Source organism: Mastacembelus armatus, chromosome 9, assembly GCF_900324485.2.
Source record: "Mastacembelus armatus chromosome 9, fMasArm1.2, whole genome shotgun sequence".
In the NCBI taxonomy this organism is placed as follows: domain Eukaryota; kingdom Metazoa; phylum Chordata; class Actinopteri; order Synbranchiformes; family Mastacembelidae; genus Mastacembelus; species Mastacembelus armatus.
This window is the reverse complement of record NC_046641.1, coordinates 4,035,405-4,053,727: the sequence shown is the minus strand read 5'-3', so window position 1 is coordinate 4,053,727 and position 18,323 is coordinate 4,035,405. Positions and strand designations below refer to the sequence as shown.

Below are 18,323 nucleotides of genomic sequence, written 5' to 3'. Positions count from 1 at the left end.
CTTATCTCAGTGCAGCTACTTAATGTAAATGTAAAAAAATGTATAAACACTTCAGACAAACAAATAAAGCAATGACCTCACTAGAATTACTGGAAACCATGCAAATAAATACAGTGAACTTGGTATTTTGAGGCACAATGAACACACCGCAGTCAGACAGCAGTGCAGTAACAACTGCTGACTGAAACTGGATAAATCAAATGACTAAAGTCTCTGAAGAGCACTGGTTATTCATACTAGGAATTTCAAAAACTATCAATATTAACACACAAAATAATAAAGTCTATGGCACAATGAATTCTTCCACTTCACTTGTGCATATTTTGCAATTCATGTGCAAAGCAAAAGGTTTGGTGGCATTTGCTGATGTCACAGGAATAGTCTGACATTTCGGGAAATAAACTTGTTTGCTCTCTTGCAATTACCCACTTTTATACCTGTATGACAACATTATCACGTTATCTTAGCTTAGCATAACAACTGGAATTAATTGAACTATTCCTGTAATGAGATTCTGCATTAACCTACAAAAACAAGTCTTCACCTTGGATCTATCTCTTCTGGCTTCCAAAAAAAAAAAAACAACTACCTTCCTTACCACTATGAAATCTAGTTTCTAATTATTGCAAATTCTATGATCTAAACAGAACTAGTCCACCAAAACACATTTTATCAAAAAAAAAGAAAGACACTATATGCTACTCACTCAAATTTTGGTTATGGTGAACTGTTGTAATGTATGTGCCTAATGAAAGACACCTAAGTGCAAGATAGTAAATGCAGCTCTATAAAATGCAAACACATGATACAGTTGTAAGATCAGCGTTCAGAACTCCGTACTCATCAATTCAACATTAGTCCTCCTTCATGAATCTGTTAGTGAAAAGTATCCTAAGAGTATGTTAGTACTGCTTAACAACAGCTGTAGTAGCACTGTAAAACGTAGCATATTTCTGTGCCTGAAAATCAGTCACTCATGATCAGATTGTGATGTAGCAGTCTGCAGTGTCACTTCTCTCTACAGCTTCTCTAATCATCAGCTTCACAAATTGCAGTGAAATTGCAGACTTTTACACTGCCCCTGCACAGGGCTGGCCCATAGAGAGAGCTCATCTCCTGGTATATCGCATCAAAACTTGCACAGGCACTTTATCCATTGAAAGAGAGGCATCTGTATTGTACTGTAATGTCTGGAAGACCTGGTGCAAAAAGGCGGTCTCTGTCTGAATTTCTTTCAAAGGGAATTTTGAGAGTTGTGGGGAAATTCCAACATCGTTTTTGCTTAGTTACTCTACAGGAGCACATGTTTCCCATTAAGTATTTGCAATCAAACACAAGTAAAACACTGATTTTTTTTATGCAAACCTTTGCAAAGTAGGACACTTAAAGATCAGACTTATCAGAATCCCCTCTAAACAGAGTGGAGACCGGGTATAAGTGTGAGGAAAAGCCAGGTAGAAGGCACTGAGACTTGGTTACTTTTCCATGCTGCTTCTTCAGATGTGAAGCGACGGAAAAGTTGACCTACAGGATTTCATCACCGGTCACTTCTCATGGCTTAATAGTGTAACAGTAAACATACAGTGAAGCCCTTGGACTATAAATCTACACAGAGCGCCTCCTACGCTGCACTGAGAGGGTGGAGTAGGCATGTGTGTCCCATGAGGTCTCGGCCTGCCTGTAGTGTTGCTAAATAAATGCAGTGTGACTGGGAGTTGCTGTGATGAAGGGGAGGGGATCAGTGAGGTATAACAGTTGACTGTGGTGCTGAAAGGTAGCCGAGAGCTCAGGAGGATTGGCGTGGTTCTGACTGTGCTGCAGGAGCAGGGTGGCTGAAGTGAAGTCAGGTCTCAAAGTACTTGTAGATGGCTGTAACGTAAGTCATGACACTCTGCCAGTCTGGCCTTTCTGTGTGCACCATCTCATTGATGTCCTGGAAGAGAAACGGGGTGTTACAAAAGAATCTTCTCAATCAGAAAGACTGACTGTGCCTGAGATGAGACCTAAACATACACAACCTCATTATTTCTTTTAAACCTGACAGGATGTCAACAGAAGCTGTCTGTATAATATTAAAGCATTTAATCCCTTGGTGTTCCTCTGTATGTGCCCCCCTACCAGCACCTTTAGCACGTACTAATTAACATGGCGTCTCATTTGTTCCATTTGTACAAAAAGCTATTGTGGGAACAGCTGTTGGAAACTCCAGGGAAGGTTACGGGTTTGAACAGTCTTCGACTACACAGCTTTGGTTTGCAACCAGTGACGCACCAGAAGGTCAGTGAGGTTTATGAGGTTAAAAGCAGAACTGCAGCTGGCAAAAGGTACCACTGCTTAACGTACTATAGTTCACCTCAGGTTAATGATTAGAGTGAGCAACTTCAGTGGTTGAAATTTATTTTCATTATGGGTGAGGAGGGCTTATCAGAAAACACTGGAAATGACTGATCTGACACTAAACATGAGAATCCAAATAATGCAGGAAGCTTTCTTTGCACTTATTTTTATAAATGATAGTGACATAAAATTTACCAAAGTGCATTTGATGCCCACACTCTCTGCAGCCTGGAAAGCTAATGTGAAGTTTCTCCTCTGCAGAAAAGAGAGAACCAGAAAGAACCACACAGTCGAACAGTGTTTCTAACAATTAAGGCCAAAGTGTTGATTAGATAAGGTGGATGATTTCCGCTGAGCTCTACTTGCCTTCTCTTGGCTGGTGAGCTCATGGTAGGGGATGTGTGCAGGCAGGTAGGTGTGAAGCACAGCGCAGAAGGCCAGGCCATCGTTCCAGCTACTGCTGAAGTTTGTGATATCGATGTTCTGAAAAACACAGTGAAGATTTATTTACAACATGACTGAAGCCGACAGAATCGTTTAAAAGTCCAGGGCAGAAATCAATAGGAAACCCATTTATGGCCCTGATCCGATTTGAAAGAGGGTACTACATTTTGTCCCAGGTCATGAACGTCACCATTGACAATTGCAGTTTTCAACAGTACTTTCAAGAATATTATAGTCACAATAAATTCAGTTGCTATGGAGGCATTTAAAATGATTTACCTGCAGAGAACAGCTCCTCAATCTGATGACGGTTATGAGATTTTATATGTATCAACATGACTCTTCCATATCTCATTCATCAAGTTTTCCACCATCAACTGTCATGTGAATTTTAAAATGAGGGATTTACAGCGCCCTGCAAACAACCACTCAGCTTATAGGTAACTAGATGCTCAAGTCTGAACAGTGTCAACTATAATCCTGATAGTACACAGTGGTTTAGAGAAGGCCTTTTTTGGCAGGTAGGTGCTCACAGGGTGTGTTAAATGTTGCACACTTCCTGGAGCGGACCTGAAGTGCCATGGTAACCATAACCTACATCGACAGTTAAAAGGGGTAAACATCACTTTGATATGTGATGTGACACTAGAAACTCCTGATGATTGTCATTTAAGTCATTTCTAGGAGAATGCTAAGCCATTTATTGTCTCCGCACATGTTTAGACAAGCACGTCGGTTTGAGTCAACTGCCTCAAGAAAGACAACAAACATGACCTACGAAGACAAGAGGGTCATCATGACATTATCTATCCACCATGATACTAGCCTGAAATGGAAGGCACAAAGGAGAAGAAAACTGACTAAAGCAAGTTAAAGTTACAATGTTTTGATTAATTTTCAATAAATATATCCTTGTGTTTCATAATACAAAATTATTATTTATTGTTAGTGGCGGGGGCAGGAAATATTGTAGCATATAATCCAGTTTTACTGTTTTTAATCACACAGACATTAGGTCACCATTTACTGTTCATGGGCTGTATTAGATTACTTCTAATGCAAACCCAACATGTCCTGCTATTTCTATCTCAAATTAAAAGCATTCAAAACGCACCAACACTAAATGTAGTCAATGAGCTGTTAAAGAGCTGCAGGCGACAAGGCTGCACACCTCACACTCCTCTTACTCTGCCCTGTTAAGTGCAAACTGCTGTGATTATTATGAAATTGTGTTACTTTTGCTCACATCATCTTGGAAAAGGGTTGATAACTGATTAACCTGGGTTTGTTTGGTCATGCTGCAAATAGATACAACAGTTTATTTTCTGCTTCAAAAGCATCATACTGCACATAACTGTCTCAGTCACCGCTCAGGGTGCTCCTTCAGTTCAGCAGACAGGGCTTAAGACTTATATTTTTATCACTGTCAAGTCATCAATTTATGTCTTTAGTCTTATCACCTGATCTAATGACAAAAATAATAATCAGCTCAAATTACTATGCAAGGAAATGTTTTTACCTGCTTTTCATATTATTTAAAATATATTATCATGAACTGTGCGTCCAAGCACACAGCAATATTAATTATGTACAAAAATTAATAATTCTATTATAAAACGTAAAGCGGTGCAAAAGAAAACTGCCATCTTTCTGTGCTGCTGTTTTTGTAACTCCCCACACACTGTTTTCTTTGGTGATCTTTGCCTTTACAAAACATTGGTTCATCTTGTTTGACAGGAACTGGCGATACTCCACAAAATACATCTGAATCACCATAGTTGACCCAGGCACATTCATCCTACTATGAAAGAATAACTGACCTTTTGCTTATTTCTGGTAGCCTTCTGTAGTTACTATTTAATTGTACTGTGAGTCTCGCTTCATGTCCTTTCACTGATGACAGTGACTAAGAAATGATTAGCTGGCGTGTGTGACCTTTACAGAGTAAGAGTTTTCCAGTGACTTAGCACTGCACTCCTATATGACTGCAGGCACATGAGGGACAGTTTATTAAAACAGGATCAAAACCACTGCAGCATAACCAAAGTAGTCATCTGCTTTATTCCATGTTTTCTCCTTTTCTGTCAAAGTCTGACTGGTGCCTACAGTAGCCACTACTCAACTCAACCACCAACAGTTTGATTGGATATTTGGGTGTGTTACTTATGCAATCAACAACGGACTTAGACTCAAGCTGCCAGCCACCAGCAGGGATGAGGAAGACTTTTGATCATGTGGATCAGATCAACTTATACATTCCAGGGACAGGGCAGTAAACTACCTGGTAGCCCTCAGTCTTCTTCTGGCACCACTTCAGCAAAGCGTTTCTCTTAGAGCCTCCATATTCTCTGGCCAGTGCTGACAGTGGGTCCTTTCTTTCTTCTCTGTAATAAATGCACAGAGAATGTGTAAGCAAGCACTACTAGAGATTTGAAGCTTTACTGAGTTAGGGAGACAAACAGGTACTAAACATGTTTCCTTAGTCATTTTCTTTCCTAAGAAAGCTGACATATTCTATGAAAGAAAAAGAGACAGGCACTGCAAGCACATTTGCAAATTACAGGCAATATATTTCTCCCAATTAGCATCACATACAGGTGAGTCAGTGCTCAAAAAAGAAGCACTGTACCTTAAGCGGCTGCGTGTGGTGGGAGTGATGGAGGCAGTGGGAGAGGAGGAGGACAGGGACAGTGGAGAGGAGGCTGCACTCATAGCCATCAGGGAGGTTGAGGAGGCCCCGTCTGGAGCTGATATGTCCCTCTTCATCTCCTCACTGCTCCTGCGAGACACTGGTCAGGACAGGGGAGACAATAATTATTGTTCATTTCAACTAAACTGGAGACAGAGATTTTGCTTGTAACTTAACAAGCCTCTCTAACCTGAGAGTGCCTTGGTTGAGTCCATGTTGGAGACCCTCTGGAGGACAGATGGAGGTCGACTAGATGACGTTCCCCTGAGAAGGTGCTCAGCTGTGGATACATCACAGTATTTACGTCACAGAGTAACAGTGTTTCAACTTCCTCTGAAAATTTAGTGGAACAGGGTCAATAAAAAGCCACATTCTTGTTTCTATGAGTTCAGGGAATACCAACGGACAAGACTGGCTCACTTAGCAAGAAAACAATAAATTAGACTAAGATAAACAGAACTCTGGAGACTACAGTCAAGTCTGCACGTTCACATGAAAAACTTGAACTCATTACTGCTAAAAATGACCTGAGGGAAATTGTACAGCATGTGGTAGCTCATTACTCCCTCTTATCATCCATTCTACTGTTTTGATGAACTACAAATTGACATCAGCATACAGTTATCCTGCTAACTCCCATCTCCAGGCCTCTGGGAAAACTAGCCCTTTGTTTCTCATGAAAAAGGGCACAGTCCATTCTCATTAATTGTTTAAGATAGGTTGCTGTCACAAAAGGTGTAGCAGAAAGCAAAGCACTTTTATTAATGTATGCTTAAATTTCTGGGAGGAACAGTTCCGAAATAAAAATAAATCCGTATTTAATTATTTAGAATATAAAGTGTATTTACAGTAAATTGTCACTGTGGCAAGAGCCTCACCTGGCATGGGGATGTCAGTGTAGCTGGGCCTCTTATCGCTCATAGAGGAGAGTGGCTTGGCTGCTGACATAGACCCAGTAATGGAGTGTCTCTGAAACCGCAATAAATAACAACTTTCAGTATTACAAACTCCACAAATAGTCTTGGTGAAAACCAATACAAAATAAGATATATCATATGTCAAACATCTCATTCTGATTTTGCACACACACACACACACACACACACACAAAAAAGAATGATCAAATTGGGTGTTCTTTTATTAATAATAATAATATCTAATAATAATTAATATGAATAATAAAACTGTTCTTACTAGCTGAGATAGAAGCTTTCTAAAATTTCATTATCATCATTAGAGGTCAACTGTAACAGGGTTTAAATCCACTGGTATATCTACCTCATGAAAAAAAACATTCAAAAACTGTATCAAAAAGAATAAGTCAGACGTTCACATCTTAGGGAACAAACTTTAGTCAACTATGGCGACTCGTGAATTGTTGATGCCACTGTCACTAGAACAGCTGACAATGAGTGAGCAGGGAAGAGTGTTTATTAGTATATTGAATGCATCGCCTGCCTGTTTCACAAACTGTTACCTATAAAAAAAACACTATAGTGCACACTGTTAATCACTTGTACACACTTTAATAAAAAAGTCTGGTGCACAGCCCAAGAGTTATTGATTTGGTGGAAAGGTCAATGTCACTTTCTACAGTGCAAAAAACCTAGTTGTTACCGACTCAATCTTGCATCCAGTTGCTATGTTTCATTTATGATTCTTACTGTTTTTTTTTAATATAACCATACTTGTGTCTTTTAAAATCATATTTGTTGATACTACGTTCTTGATGTCTGAGTTCATCAGTTCTCTTATTTTATTTTCTCTGGTGAAGGCAAACAGTACTTTTCACAATATGGGCACTTTAATAGAATAGCCCATAAACAGTTTTGCAGCATATTCACATAAAGGCTGTACCTGTATGGGTGAAACAGCAGCTGCTGGGGGTGTCTTCATGGGACTGGGACTGAGAGGGGTGCGTGGTAGAGGGGCAGCTGAGGCTGTTGGAGCCATGGAGGTACCATTGGAAGGTGGACCTGGGTTAAAATGGAGAAGGGACAGTTACTCATATATGACTCATTTTAGACCTGTCCACACAAGCAGTTAAAACTGCAATGGGGAACAATGCATGCAATGTGAGCCTCATCTATACAACATCTCTATTTATTTATTTATTTATTGTGTGGTACCTTGTGACGCACTGTCGAAGCTCTTGATGAGTGTTTTGACAGTGGGTGAGGGCTCTGAGGAGGTGGAGGACCGTCGACTGAGACCCATCCCCTGTCTGAGAGCAGCTAGGTCTCTCTCCACTGCATTCATGTAGTTATACACTCTGCCTCTCTCCTCCTCCTGCCTGGAAAACATGCAGTATTCTAGTCAGCATGTATACTGGGTGCTCTGCTGCTTTAAAAATGGCTCTGACTGAAGAACTGACATTATGTTGTAGGGACAATTATAGGCAAACAGCTGTAATGGCAGTTTTTCAACTGTTGATCAGCAATGATAAATAAATGTACATTGTGCTAATGAGCATCCAGCATTATAATCACATAAGCAAATTTAATCTCCCCTGCTTTTGTTTAGAATCATTCGATGGACGATGTCAGTATGACCGTTGGAGCTCTTTCAAATCTCTTTGGCTCTTACTTGCGGCTCTTGACCTCATCCAGCTCCTTGCTCAGCTTCTCATTCTTCTCCTGTGCTTCCTGCAGTCGGCGCCGCAGATCTCCAATCTCCTCCTGTGCTTCCGACTTTATGTCATTAGCAATGACAACAGCTGTCTGCAGATCAGCCTGAAACTGACGCCACTCCATTGACTCCTCCTGGATGAGCACACACACAGACACAAAGGCAGAGAGTTGAACATTGTTTAGGCTAATTAAAATGTCAGATCACCCCAGCTTTCAGTGAATCCACTGGCAATCCAGGTAAATATAGTGTTCACATAAATAAATAATTTGGCATCTCTTTCTTCTACTGCATAAGAAGCAAACTACTTTAACTTTTAAACCTCACTTTTTCTGTACTACTACTTCATCACAATTTCATGCAGTGCCCTTACCCTCAGTCTGCGGTGAAGAATCTTAATTTCTCTCTCCATGTCATGCTTCTGGTCCTGCAGCTTCTTCACGGAGTCTGAGGTTGGAAGAAGATACGTGTTGGTGGTATTAATGCTGTCAGCCCACAGACTGACTCTATACTGCAGATGCCAGAATCTCTAGATCAGTAGCTGCCAGCTTTAATAAACATTAGGCTTCAAAAACCTGCTGACTGGTCAAAGTTGGCCAATAGAATAAGACTGCATTCAGGTTACAGTGTGCGCTTCCAGCCGACTTACTCTCGAGGTCTGTGATAATGAGGTTGTCGTGGAGTTTAAGAGCTCGGTGCTGCTCCACCTCATCTTCAAGCTCGAAAATTGTTTCCTTCATGTCTGCGATCTCTGTCTCTTTCTCCTGGAGTTCCACACGCTGCTTCTCCAGTGCACGCTCTTGCTCAGCCATCTGCTGCTGCACCTGATCCTGGAAGTCTCTGTATTCCCTGTCCAGCTGCACACACAATGAAGAATAGTCTTCATTTATTTATTAACATACCACAAGGTAATGGCCTGAATCATGTGAAACAAAACCACAGCAGTACCATACTGTAACATCAAGAGATGTAATCTGTACAGCGTGTGCTCTCTGCCTAGTGAACACGTTTCTTGCACTACTTCTTGCTAAGGCTAGGCTCTGCACCAAATCTGAACTCTGAATTTGGGACATCTGAGCAAAAATCAGGCACTGATTCGTAACAATAAATAGGACTCCTGACTTGGTGACCAAAAAACTCTTGCTGGAGGTTTTGGAGCCTAAATAAAACTTTTATTTAGATCTTAATTAAGTCTATTGTACCTTCAGGACACTGATGATTAGACAGACACACCAGTCTGTGTAATAGCCTCTTATTTTACCTCTCAAGTTCTCTTTCAACTAACCTTACTGGAGGTCTCCTGCAGCCGGCTGAGCTCACTGTGGGCTTCTTCCAGCTCATCCTGCATCTTTGCAGCCTTCGCCTCAGCCTCTTCTTTCGCAAGGCGTACACCTTCAAGGAGCTGGCAGATGTCATTTTTGTCCCCCGCGGTGTGAAGAGAGTACAGCTCAGCCACCCTCTGCCTCTCCTGATCCAACTGGGCTCTGCAACGGCTGAGCTCCGCCTGGTCATTGCTCACTGCTGCCTTGTACTCTTCAAGCGCAGCTGCCATTGCAGCTCGATCCTGTCTCTCAGATTCCATGATGCGCTCCATCTGATGGTTCCTTTCTTTCAGTGCTCCGATCATCTCCTGGGCCTCAGCGTTGTCCTGTTCTGCCATCTTTAATGTGTTAGACAGGTGTTGTTGAACCCCCAGCAGCTGCTCTCTCTCAAAGCGGGCATTATCTGCCAGATCTGCATAGCGCTGCTCCAGTTCCATGTAGCGGCCACTCTTGATGTCCTCCTCAAGCACATAGGATATATGGTGCTCATCCAGCAAAGAGCGCAGGTATTCGATCTGGCGACCGTATAGCTCCAGTTTGTCGCTCTGCTGGCACAGCGAGTCCATAAGGATCACCTTCTCCTCCCCGAGCCGCTCGTTCTCTCCGTTTAGCTCCTGAGTGATTTGCTGCAGGTCAGCCAGCTCCTGTAGTGTGGCCTGGAGCTCCTCAGCAGTGCTGTGCTGGTTCTCTTCCATCTGGTGGATGCGCTCCGTCAGACAGGCCACAGACACCTCACTGGCATTGCCACTGCTGCCTCTCCGGGACCGCTCCCTGCTGGGGGCACACTCTGATTCAGATGAAGAGGAGGCTCCAGAAGGGGCATCCAGAGCATCATCACTGGAGGTGACAGCCTGGTACACCTCACTGGATTCACTGTCAAGATTGTCTGCTGAACCTCCATGCTGGTGACCTGTGAGCAGGTCTTCTAAAGAGCCAGGGGCAGAGCCTTCCACTGAAGAGGTCAGTGTACCTGTGCCTCCACCGTCACTTTGCCCACTGCCTACTGCCAGGTCTGGACTCAGGGAGGCATAGTTGAACAACTTGTCGGAGCCATCCAGCCTCTGCTCCAAAGAGAAGCCCAGCGCATTGAGTCGGTCTTTCAACATGCGGTTCTCACTCTTCAGCAGGTTCAGCTCCTCTCTGATGGCCTGGTTCTGCTCTTGTAAGAGAATCAGAGTGGACTCCACATCAGCTGCTGTGATGGCTGAAACATGGGGCTTCTCTTCCTCTCCAGCTTCTTCCTGCACGGGCATGTCCTTTCCTCCCAGGCCAAGCTGTGCCCTCATGTCCCTGAGCTCACTGCGCAGGTGTAGGATCTCCACATCTTTGCTCTTAGCCAAACCCAACAGGTCTTTGACTTTGGTCTCCAGAGCCACCTTATCACTGATCTGACCGTCTGATTTTGACTTGCTCATACGGCCCTCGGACTCTGCTAGGATTTGGCTGCGAGAACGCTTCCCTGAGGCCACATCCCCTGCTGTAGTCCCTACCAACTTCTTAGCAGCTGATGTCCTAGATATCCGAATACGGTCTCGTGATGTATTTGGTTCCTTGGAATTCAAGGATGTTGTACGTTTGGATGCTGTACCTGATAAGAAGGGAAAAGCTAAGCCTTACATTTCTGACAAAATAAAATGACCAAAGATTAAATTAATATCTGCAAATGAAATCGTATTAATACCTGATGTTGTCTTTGGCTTACTGTCTAAGTTGCTAGCACTAGTCCCAACTGAGGCAGTCCTCTTGGTCTTGACAGCACTATTCGATGCAGGATTTCCTCCAGCCATAGCTGCTAAAAGATCATCACTGCTTTTCACCTGAAAGCACAAAAAATTCAACACTTAGAAAAACTCAAATTAAACTCAACCTGCTGCATGTACCAGCTGCCAAATGGTCACATGATGAGTCTTACCTTAGATAGAGGTGCAGTGGTGGTGCTCTTGGCTGCAGTCTTTCCAGTGCCAGCGGTGGCTGCAGCCTCCGACTTCCCTCGATCTCCACTCACCTTACTCACCGCTGGCCGGACTGACTTCTTCATACTGAGCTCTCTGAGGCCAATACATTTACAGCTCAATCTGTGGACAAAGGAGAGGAGAAAGGTAATGTATGCCAGCATGCAGAGTGATAGCTTCAGTTTTCCATGGATGAGGAATTGTTTCCACGGAGTCTATTCCATAAACACTAGAAAACACAGAGGCACTACTGAATAGCTGCACACTTCTAAAAACCTCTGGCTATGATTTGAGGTTTGGTGGATCACTGTACATTTGTACCTGATCCTGACAGTAATTAGCTGTAGATATTATTCAGATGTTGGAGTCTAAAAAGCGTTTGTTCATATCTACATCATGATACTTCGGCACCTGTGTCCCACTTATAAATTGTAGCTGTGTTTCCTGTGTACAATAAATCACTTCAGTTAGCTTTGGTGGTACCAGCTATTTAAATAACAGTTTTCAATTACATTATATTTGGTAGCTGTTTAGGAAACTGTAGGGACCATACAACAACAACAACAACAACAACAGGGGCGCAAGACAAACCCAAAACCAAAGGCTTCTAAAGGCCAACCAATATGTCCACTAGATGGCCCACGTGTGTTAATCATAGCTCAGTGTAGCCTCGCACCACTGGGGCTGCACTAACTGACACTGATAAAGATACAGTTTAATCTAAGCGGGTGGTGGAGACATGTTCGATCATCAGGATACATTAGCAGTGGAGGGAAGAATGTGGTCTTACTAACTGCTCCTTATCACAGTCAAATGACTGGCAAAAAAGGGGTTTCCTTAGCACTGTGCAGAAAGATCAGCAGGACCAAAAAAGGAGAAACAGAATACTTCACAGATCAAAGTGAAATCTCAAACCAACTGCTATCATATTTTGTGAAGCAAAAATGTGAGTCTGTTAGACCGATACAGGCCAAATGTTCAGATGCACTGGATTTCTTCTTGCACTGCCAAGAAATCAGTTAGTGCCATGTTCATGCAAGATGTTCTCATACCACTTCACAATCACTGTTGCACTGTTTAAACAACCTGACAACCCAGAAAAGATTCCTAATAACAATTTAATGAGGGCACATTCTTGAACACACTTTGGTGGGGTGTGATTCAAAATGCATGCTGAATCCGTACGCCATGATACAAAAATATATCGAACAAAGCACTTATGTCTACATTGGAGTTTCTTGTTACAATTTTGCCAATAAACTATGTTCACCTGGCAGGGAGCAAGGTGGTGAAACTGGCTGAAACCAAATAGGAACGTCCTTCACATGTGTTAAGGTCTGAAGTGAACCTGACTTGATGCCACAATAGCAAAGAGTCATTTGGGACACAGCCGGAGACAAAGAGTAAGTATTTTAGCAGAGACTTGGACATCTTGAAGTTCTCTTAAGAGGAAAAAGTGAGCTGAAGTGATTTATTATACACAGGAAACCTTGCTACAATCTATCTCTGGGTCAGTGCTCTGTTGTTTTCCTAGGAAGAACCTTGTTGTTTGGATATGGAAAGAAATCTCATCAAATAGACAAATCTGACTTCAAATAGAGCACTGTGAGTAGGGTCAGAAATGTTTAAACCATTCACTGACTGAAACCTTTCCTTGAATTTTAGTTAAATAAATACGCAACAGAAAAATGATTCAATGATTAAAATCTGATACAGAAGGATAAGGTGGACAGCAGAGTGATAGCTCGGTTCATATTTGTGTTGCATATTGTTTGCTTTGTCTCTGCAAATATGAGTTTAAAATAACCTGCCACTAACTGTAACTCTGCTTTATTCAAAAACAAACACTTGACTAATAGGTTACAGCTGTGTTTCTGAGGTACAGGTGTTACTTTAAATCATCCTGCACCAAATCTTCCACTTCAAGTGCACTGATGCCTCAATGCGATTCATTATTCTCTTTGTTTGGCTTGTTATTTCTGTCAGGTTAACCTTGGCCTTCAATGACACAGATGTTAGGGTTAGTGTTCAGCTGCACCTACTTCATAAAACTAAAGCACAAAGTACACACACAGCCCCAGCCTCCAGACATTTGAGGAGTCTGTTGGCATTTACAAAGATGTGAGTTGCAGACCTTTACTCAGAATCTGTATTAAAAAAAACTGATTTAGAGAAACTTCCTATGGCCAGTTGAGACCCTGGACAGTTACGTCTAAGTTTAGGAGGTAAGGGCAAATCAAGTATCCCAGCTGGTTAGACTATGCAGTTCTGTGCCTCCTTTCATAAAAAGGTATTTTTACTGACACCGACTTGTACTATAGGACAAAAATAATCCAAACTATATTTTCACTGAGCTCAGAAGCACAGAGTTTCGGGCTCCTTTTTTTTAGCCTGTGTCCTTTACTTGTTTAAAGTTTTTTAAAAATATACACTTTTTTTACAGGCATCCCCACTGCACTAACTTTCCTTGGAGGTTACAGTTATCAGCATTTTTGGGCAAACCAAAACATTACATATTGCCAGCTTCTCCTAAGTTATTTCTGCACTGGAGCTGTAAATAATTTTCTGGAAGACTAGGCCAGGGTTGTCTGTCTGTTTTTCCCCCAAACCTGATTCGAGTCCTCAATATCTGCATATACTGAATCCCAGTGTGATACAGGTATTTTTCTATATATTTACACAGTACACACTTAAAGTACATTCGTTATTCAAATCAATCTAGTATATATGCTTAGCAATGCATTAAGAAAAAATGGCTGCATCTAAGTTGTTGCTTGAAGTTTTAATTAAAAAAAAAAAAACAAATAAACATTGTTATATGGTTATGACAGTTCCACTTAGTGCAGCATTAGTTTTCATTTGCTGCTTAACATAACCAAGTAATAACCAAGTAAGCAAAATAAAACATGTTAAAAGTAGAACACTCAAAGAGTAATGTAATCAAAATCCCACTTTAAAATAGTGTAATATCTTAACTTTAACATTCACAGTAGCAACAAACACAAATCTAATTCCTATTAGGTATAGTAAAATGTGATGATTGAACTGATTGTGCAGTGTTTGTTTTTTAGGTAGTATTGAGTGTAGCTCTGTTACTCCCGTCTCATTAAATGCTCACATTGCAGGCATTGCAATTGGCTGCTGGACAGTTTTTGTTTTCTAACTTCAAATATTTCCATACTGCAGACATTGAAGTCACATTGTGCTGCAAATTGCTTTCTCTCTTTATGACACCAGTGTGACAGATGACGCAAAACAAAGGATAGTGCTTAGGTTCAGCTAAATAAAACCATCTTCAGCTCAGACCAGGACATCCCTAGATTTAGTTTGTAACTAACTAGTTTGTAGTATTTTGACAGTTCTGCTTTCCACGTGTATCAGAACCTGCAGCTGAAATAGCTGTTAGCCTATAAATGAATCATCAGCTATTTCGATAATCATGTAGGTAATGTTTCAAGCAGACATTGTCCAGGATGTTATGATAAAAATGTATTTAGCTACTTTCCTCATACTGTATAGATCAAACTACTAATGAAGAAACTAATTAGCATATCAAAACTGAACATATTTGCAGCACTGACAAACTAATGGACACAACAAGAAAACACCATTGCAAATGCTAACATCATACTATATGCCACCAAGCAAGTTAACTCTTCTCCAACATAAGATACAGGAAACTCAGTGGGTCTCAGCTTGCCATGATAAAACACAAGTATATAGAGAAATTAATTACTTCTCTGCAGACGTGCATTTATCCTTAAGTTTAATTTGTGCTGGGTGTTTTTCCTGAGAACAGATGTGAGATCAACAACTTGCCAGTTTTCCAAGTAGATGAATGTGAGTCAAAGCAGATGTCTGACACAGAGAGCTGCTTGCTAAAGCACAACACTCTTTACTGGAACTGAGTAGACACAGCCTGGGGATCAACAGAGCAGCTAAATGGGGCAGTCAGCTGCCTTTTCTTTCACTCTCACATTCTGGAAAACAGTATTAACTTCAGCATATAGGTCTACACAATCTACAAAAACATACACCAGTGAAATAGGGCTATTTGTTTTATACCAACCAACCAAATCACAGCACAAAAAATAAACACACACTCAAACATCTGTAATGAATCACACTATATCAAAAACAGTGTTATTTATGTGTTGCTGAAAAAAACCAAGACTTTCCTGATGACACCACAATATTGGGTGGTTTGTGTTGAAATACAGTTCAAACTTATGATGAACAGCACAGAGATGAAAAGGTCATAGCCCAGCTGGGTGTGTCTGACACAGCTAAACATTTTCTTAAATATTGGGCAAGGTGATTGACAATGCATCCAACTATTAAGAAGGAAGGGTGGCTACTGACATACCAGTGACCACAAAGATTATATAAAATGTAAAAGTTTAAGCTGTCTATTAAATAGAAATAAAATAATCCATCACTGTTTATCAGTAAGAAGGTGGAGGTTGTCTAATCATGACAACACTATAATGTCATTCTGTACTGCTCCACACTAGCAGCCTGCAGCACTGGTCCTGATTCAAATTAAACAGACCTACAGCATTTGATTTCAGTGTTAATGAATGCAGTGGATGTCATTCAAGCCTAGCCAAAGAAACAAGTGGGCATAGTGTTACTCTGCTGCCTGCTCAATAATAGCAAGTCCCTGAGAAAAGGGACGAAGAAGGAACTGCTTGTGGGGCAGTGGTCTTAAATACCCCCTCCCTGCTCTCCTTCCACACACATGCTTTAACTGTAGGGGAGGCACTTCCTTCCCATAACATCAGCTTCCTGTGGTGGCGTCTCCAACAAAAAAAAAAACAGTAAACCCCACAAGGGTTACTGTGTGCACAAAGAAACGAGGCACCAGTCTGCCTGAGACGACCCAGACACTGTCAGACCTTGAGTTTTATTTCCCAAAATAGACCTCACAGATAAAAACAAAAGCCATTTTATAATATGGCCTTCAACTACAGATACTGTAACTACAAGAAGCTGACTGAAATTCAATTATTTACATTTTCAGCACCTTTAGCATCACATGTGCATTACAGACCAGACATGAATTATCACTTACCTCCCACCTCGTTGACACACTGTGGAAGTCCTGCAGTAGACACACACCTTCCTTTCCCCTTGTTCAGTGATTCTGGGTGAAGCTCCTAACACAGGAATATGTTTTTCTAAAAAGCAATGCAAGATCAGGCTCAGCCAAGTAGGAAGCTCTCATAAATTAGAACTCTAGACACTGATTTAAGGAGGAGGTTGTGAAATACTGGTCTCTCCAGGCTATTCCAGGAAAGCTAGGAAACATCCCTGGTCACCCTTGGCTAACAAAACATCTTAAATGAACCGAGTGTGCAAGAGAGAGGATGTTTAATAACACACAGAGGCTAGAGCTCTGAAACAGTTTGCCAAAAGGCCCCGAAAGCTGCACCCTCATGTTGACTCTCCCAGGGTGGGGGGCAGATTGACATTCCTCCGGGCTACACCCACACGGCTAACATTAGCGCCAAACACAGACGTCCACCAGCCAAACCTTTTTAGTAAACACAGCACACCCCCTCTGTGGAGTCGGCGAAAGACAGGACAACCATGACAAAGTACAGATGGCACCTCGGAACAAACGGAGATAACCCAGTTAGCCCTTAGCTGTTAGCTGTTAGCTGTTAGCCCGGGTCAGACACACAGGGAATTTCGCTTCAGCGACTTCCTGTTTAACCACACACCTTCAAAACAAAAGCAGCGACCCGTCACTGCAGTTATGATACCTGTGTCAAAGAGTATTTAGACCTCAGCTGAAAAGTGGCTATAGTAGATACAACAAAAACAATACAGTCTGGTCACGGAGAGCGATATTTGGAGCCAGATGAAAACATGGTCTCAGTTTGGCTACACAGCCAAAACTGCTAAGGACCTATTAAAGTTGATTTTATAACACCCAGAGTGTTGGCTAAACTACAAATAAAAACTAAACTAAAGTTTACCATATGGTTACAGCACTCTTTTAAACTCATTACCCAGAATACAAACTGACTTTACTGTCGACGAAAACATAGCCGTACTTAAAATAGTCTTCAAATAGGAATAAATCTGGGAATGCACGTCAACGTAGAGCTGAGCCTTATTTTGAAATACACAACACTAAGAGTCCGAGTGACTATTATGAGCTCGACAGCTGAACTACAACCTGGTCTGAGGGTTAAAACAACAATTATGGTGCTGTTTAAATCAAACTAAACCAACACAGCGAGTATATGGAGCTAACGTAGCTTTAGAGCACGTCTCTGTGTTTCTTTCTCTTACTTAATTGAGCCCAGCTGTCAGTAAGCGATGCTTAAAGCTGGAGGTCGCTAACGCTATTGTCAGGCTAACAATGTTAGCATAGCCGGCAAAAACACAGCGCTGGGACAGTAAAGCGATTAAATGTTCATACCAGAGTCTCCTAGTTTTTCGACAGGTTAATAAAAGGTCCAGATAACGTCCCTTCGCAGTCGCCTGAGGCTCGCTGGTCCCGCAGCTTCAGACGGCGCAGGGCTGCATCGCTCCCAGTCTGCAGCTGCCGATGATGCTCTGCCCAGCCTGCTGTGGTTGCATCACCTCAGCATCACCCTGTGCAGCATGTCAGCGCCTGCACGGTGTCTATGACCTGCGCTTCTCTTATTCATGCCCCCCGCTTACCGCTGCACTTTCCCACCTTGCCCTCACGGCGGAGTCACAGGATAATCATTAGTATCTCAATATTAGCTCTTCTCCCTTTTTAGGATTAGATCTCACACAATCTGCCATTACTGAGCACAGGTCAGCACAGTGCTGCAAACATTATTTCGTCTATTTTTTGGGTTGCTTGTTACATAATGATTTTTTAATGTCGAACTTCTAGAAGGAAAAACGCTTGGAGGCTTTATAGAAAAGGACCAAAACATTACTCAGCCTGGTAAGACAAAATAAATC

The 18,323-nt window shown here is 41.8% G+C and overlaps 1 protein-coding gene across 7 annotated transcripts; it reads right to left on the bottom strand.

The window, feature by feature from the left end:
• Positions 1 to 214: 214 nt before the first annotated feature.
• Positions 215 to 17,961, bottom strand: specc1la (sperm antigen with calponin homology and coiled-coil domains 1-like a). Of its 7 annotated transcripts, none has more exons than XM_026321011.1 (17): positions 17,806 to 17,961; positions 16,447 to 16,552; positions 11,333 to 11,495; positions 11,102 to 11,237; positions 9,384 to 11,008; positions 8,748 to 8,955; positions 8,472 to 8,545; positions 8,057 to 8,232; positions 7,600 to 7,763; positions 7,328 to 7,446; positions 6,349 to 6,439; positions 5,661 to 5,750; positions 5,411 to 5,570; positions 5,063 to 5,165; positions 2,704 to 2,820; positions 2,533 to 2,592; positions 215 to 1,933 (listed from the first exon to the last, which is right to left on the bottom strand). In XM_026321011.1, the coding sequence occupies exons 3-17, from the start codon at positions 11,456 to 11,458 to the stop codon at positions 1,844 to 1,846; spliced, it is 3,339 nt and encodes a 1,112-aa protein (XP_026176796.1). In that variant the 5' UTR covers positions 11,459 to 11,495; positions 16,447 to 16,552; positions 17,806 to 17,961; the 3' UTR covers positions 215 to 1,843. The 7 variants fall into 7 exon arrangements, with proteins under 7 accessions (XP_026176796.1, XP_026176794.1, XP_026176798.1 ...); XM_026321009.1 differs by having other exon boundaries at positions 16,447 to 16,531; XM_026321013.1 differs by lacking the exon at positions 17,806 to 17,961 and adding an exon at positions 16,909 to 17,030 and having other exon boundaries at positions 16,447 to 16,531.
• Positions 17,962 to 18,323: the final 362 nt, after the last annotated feature.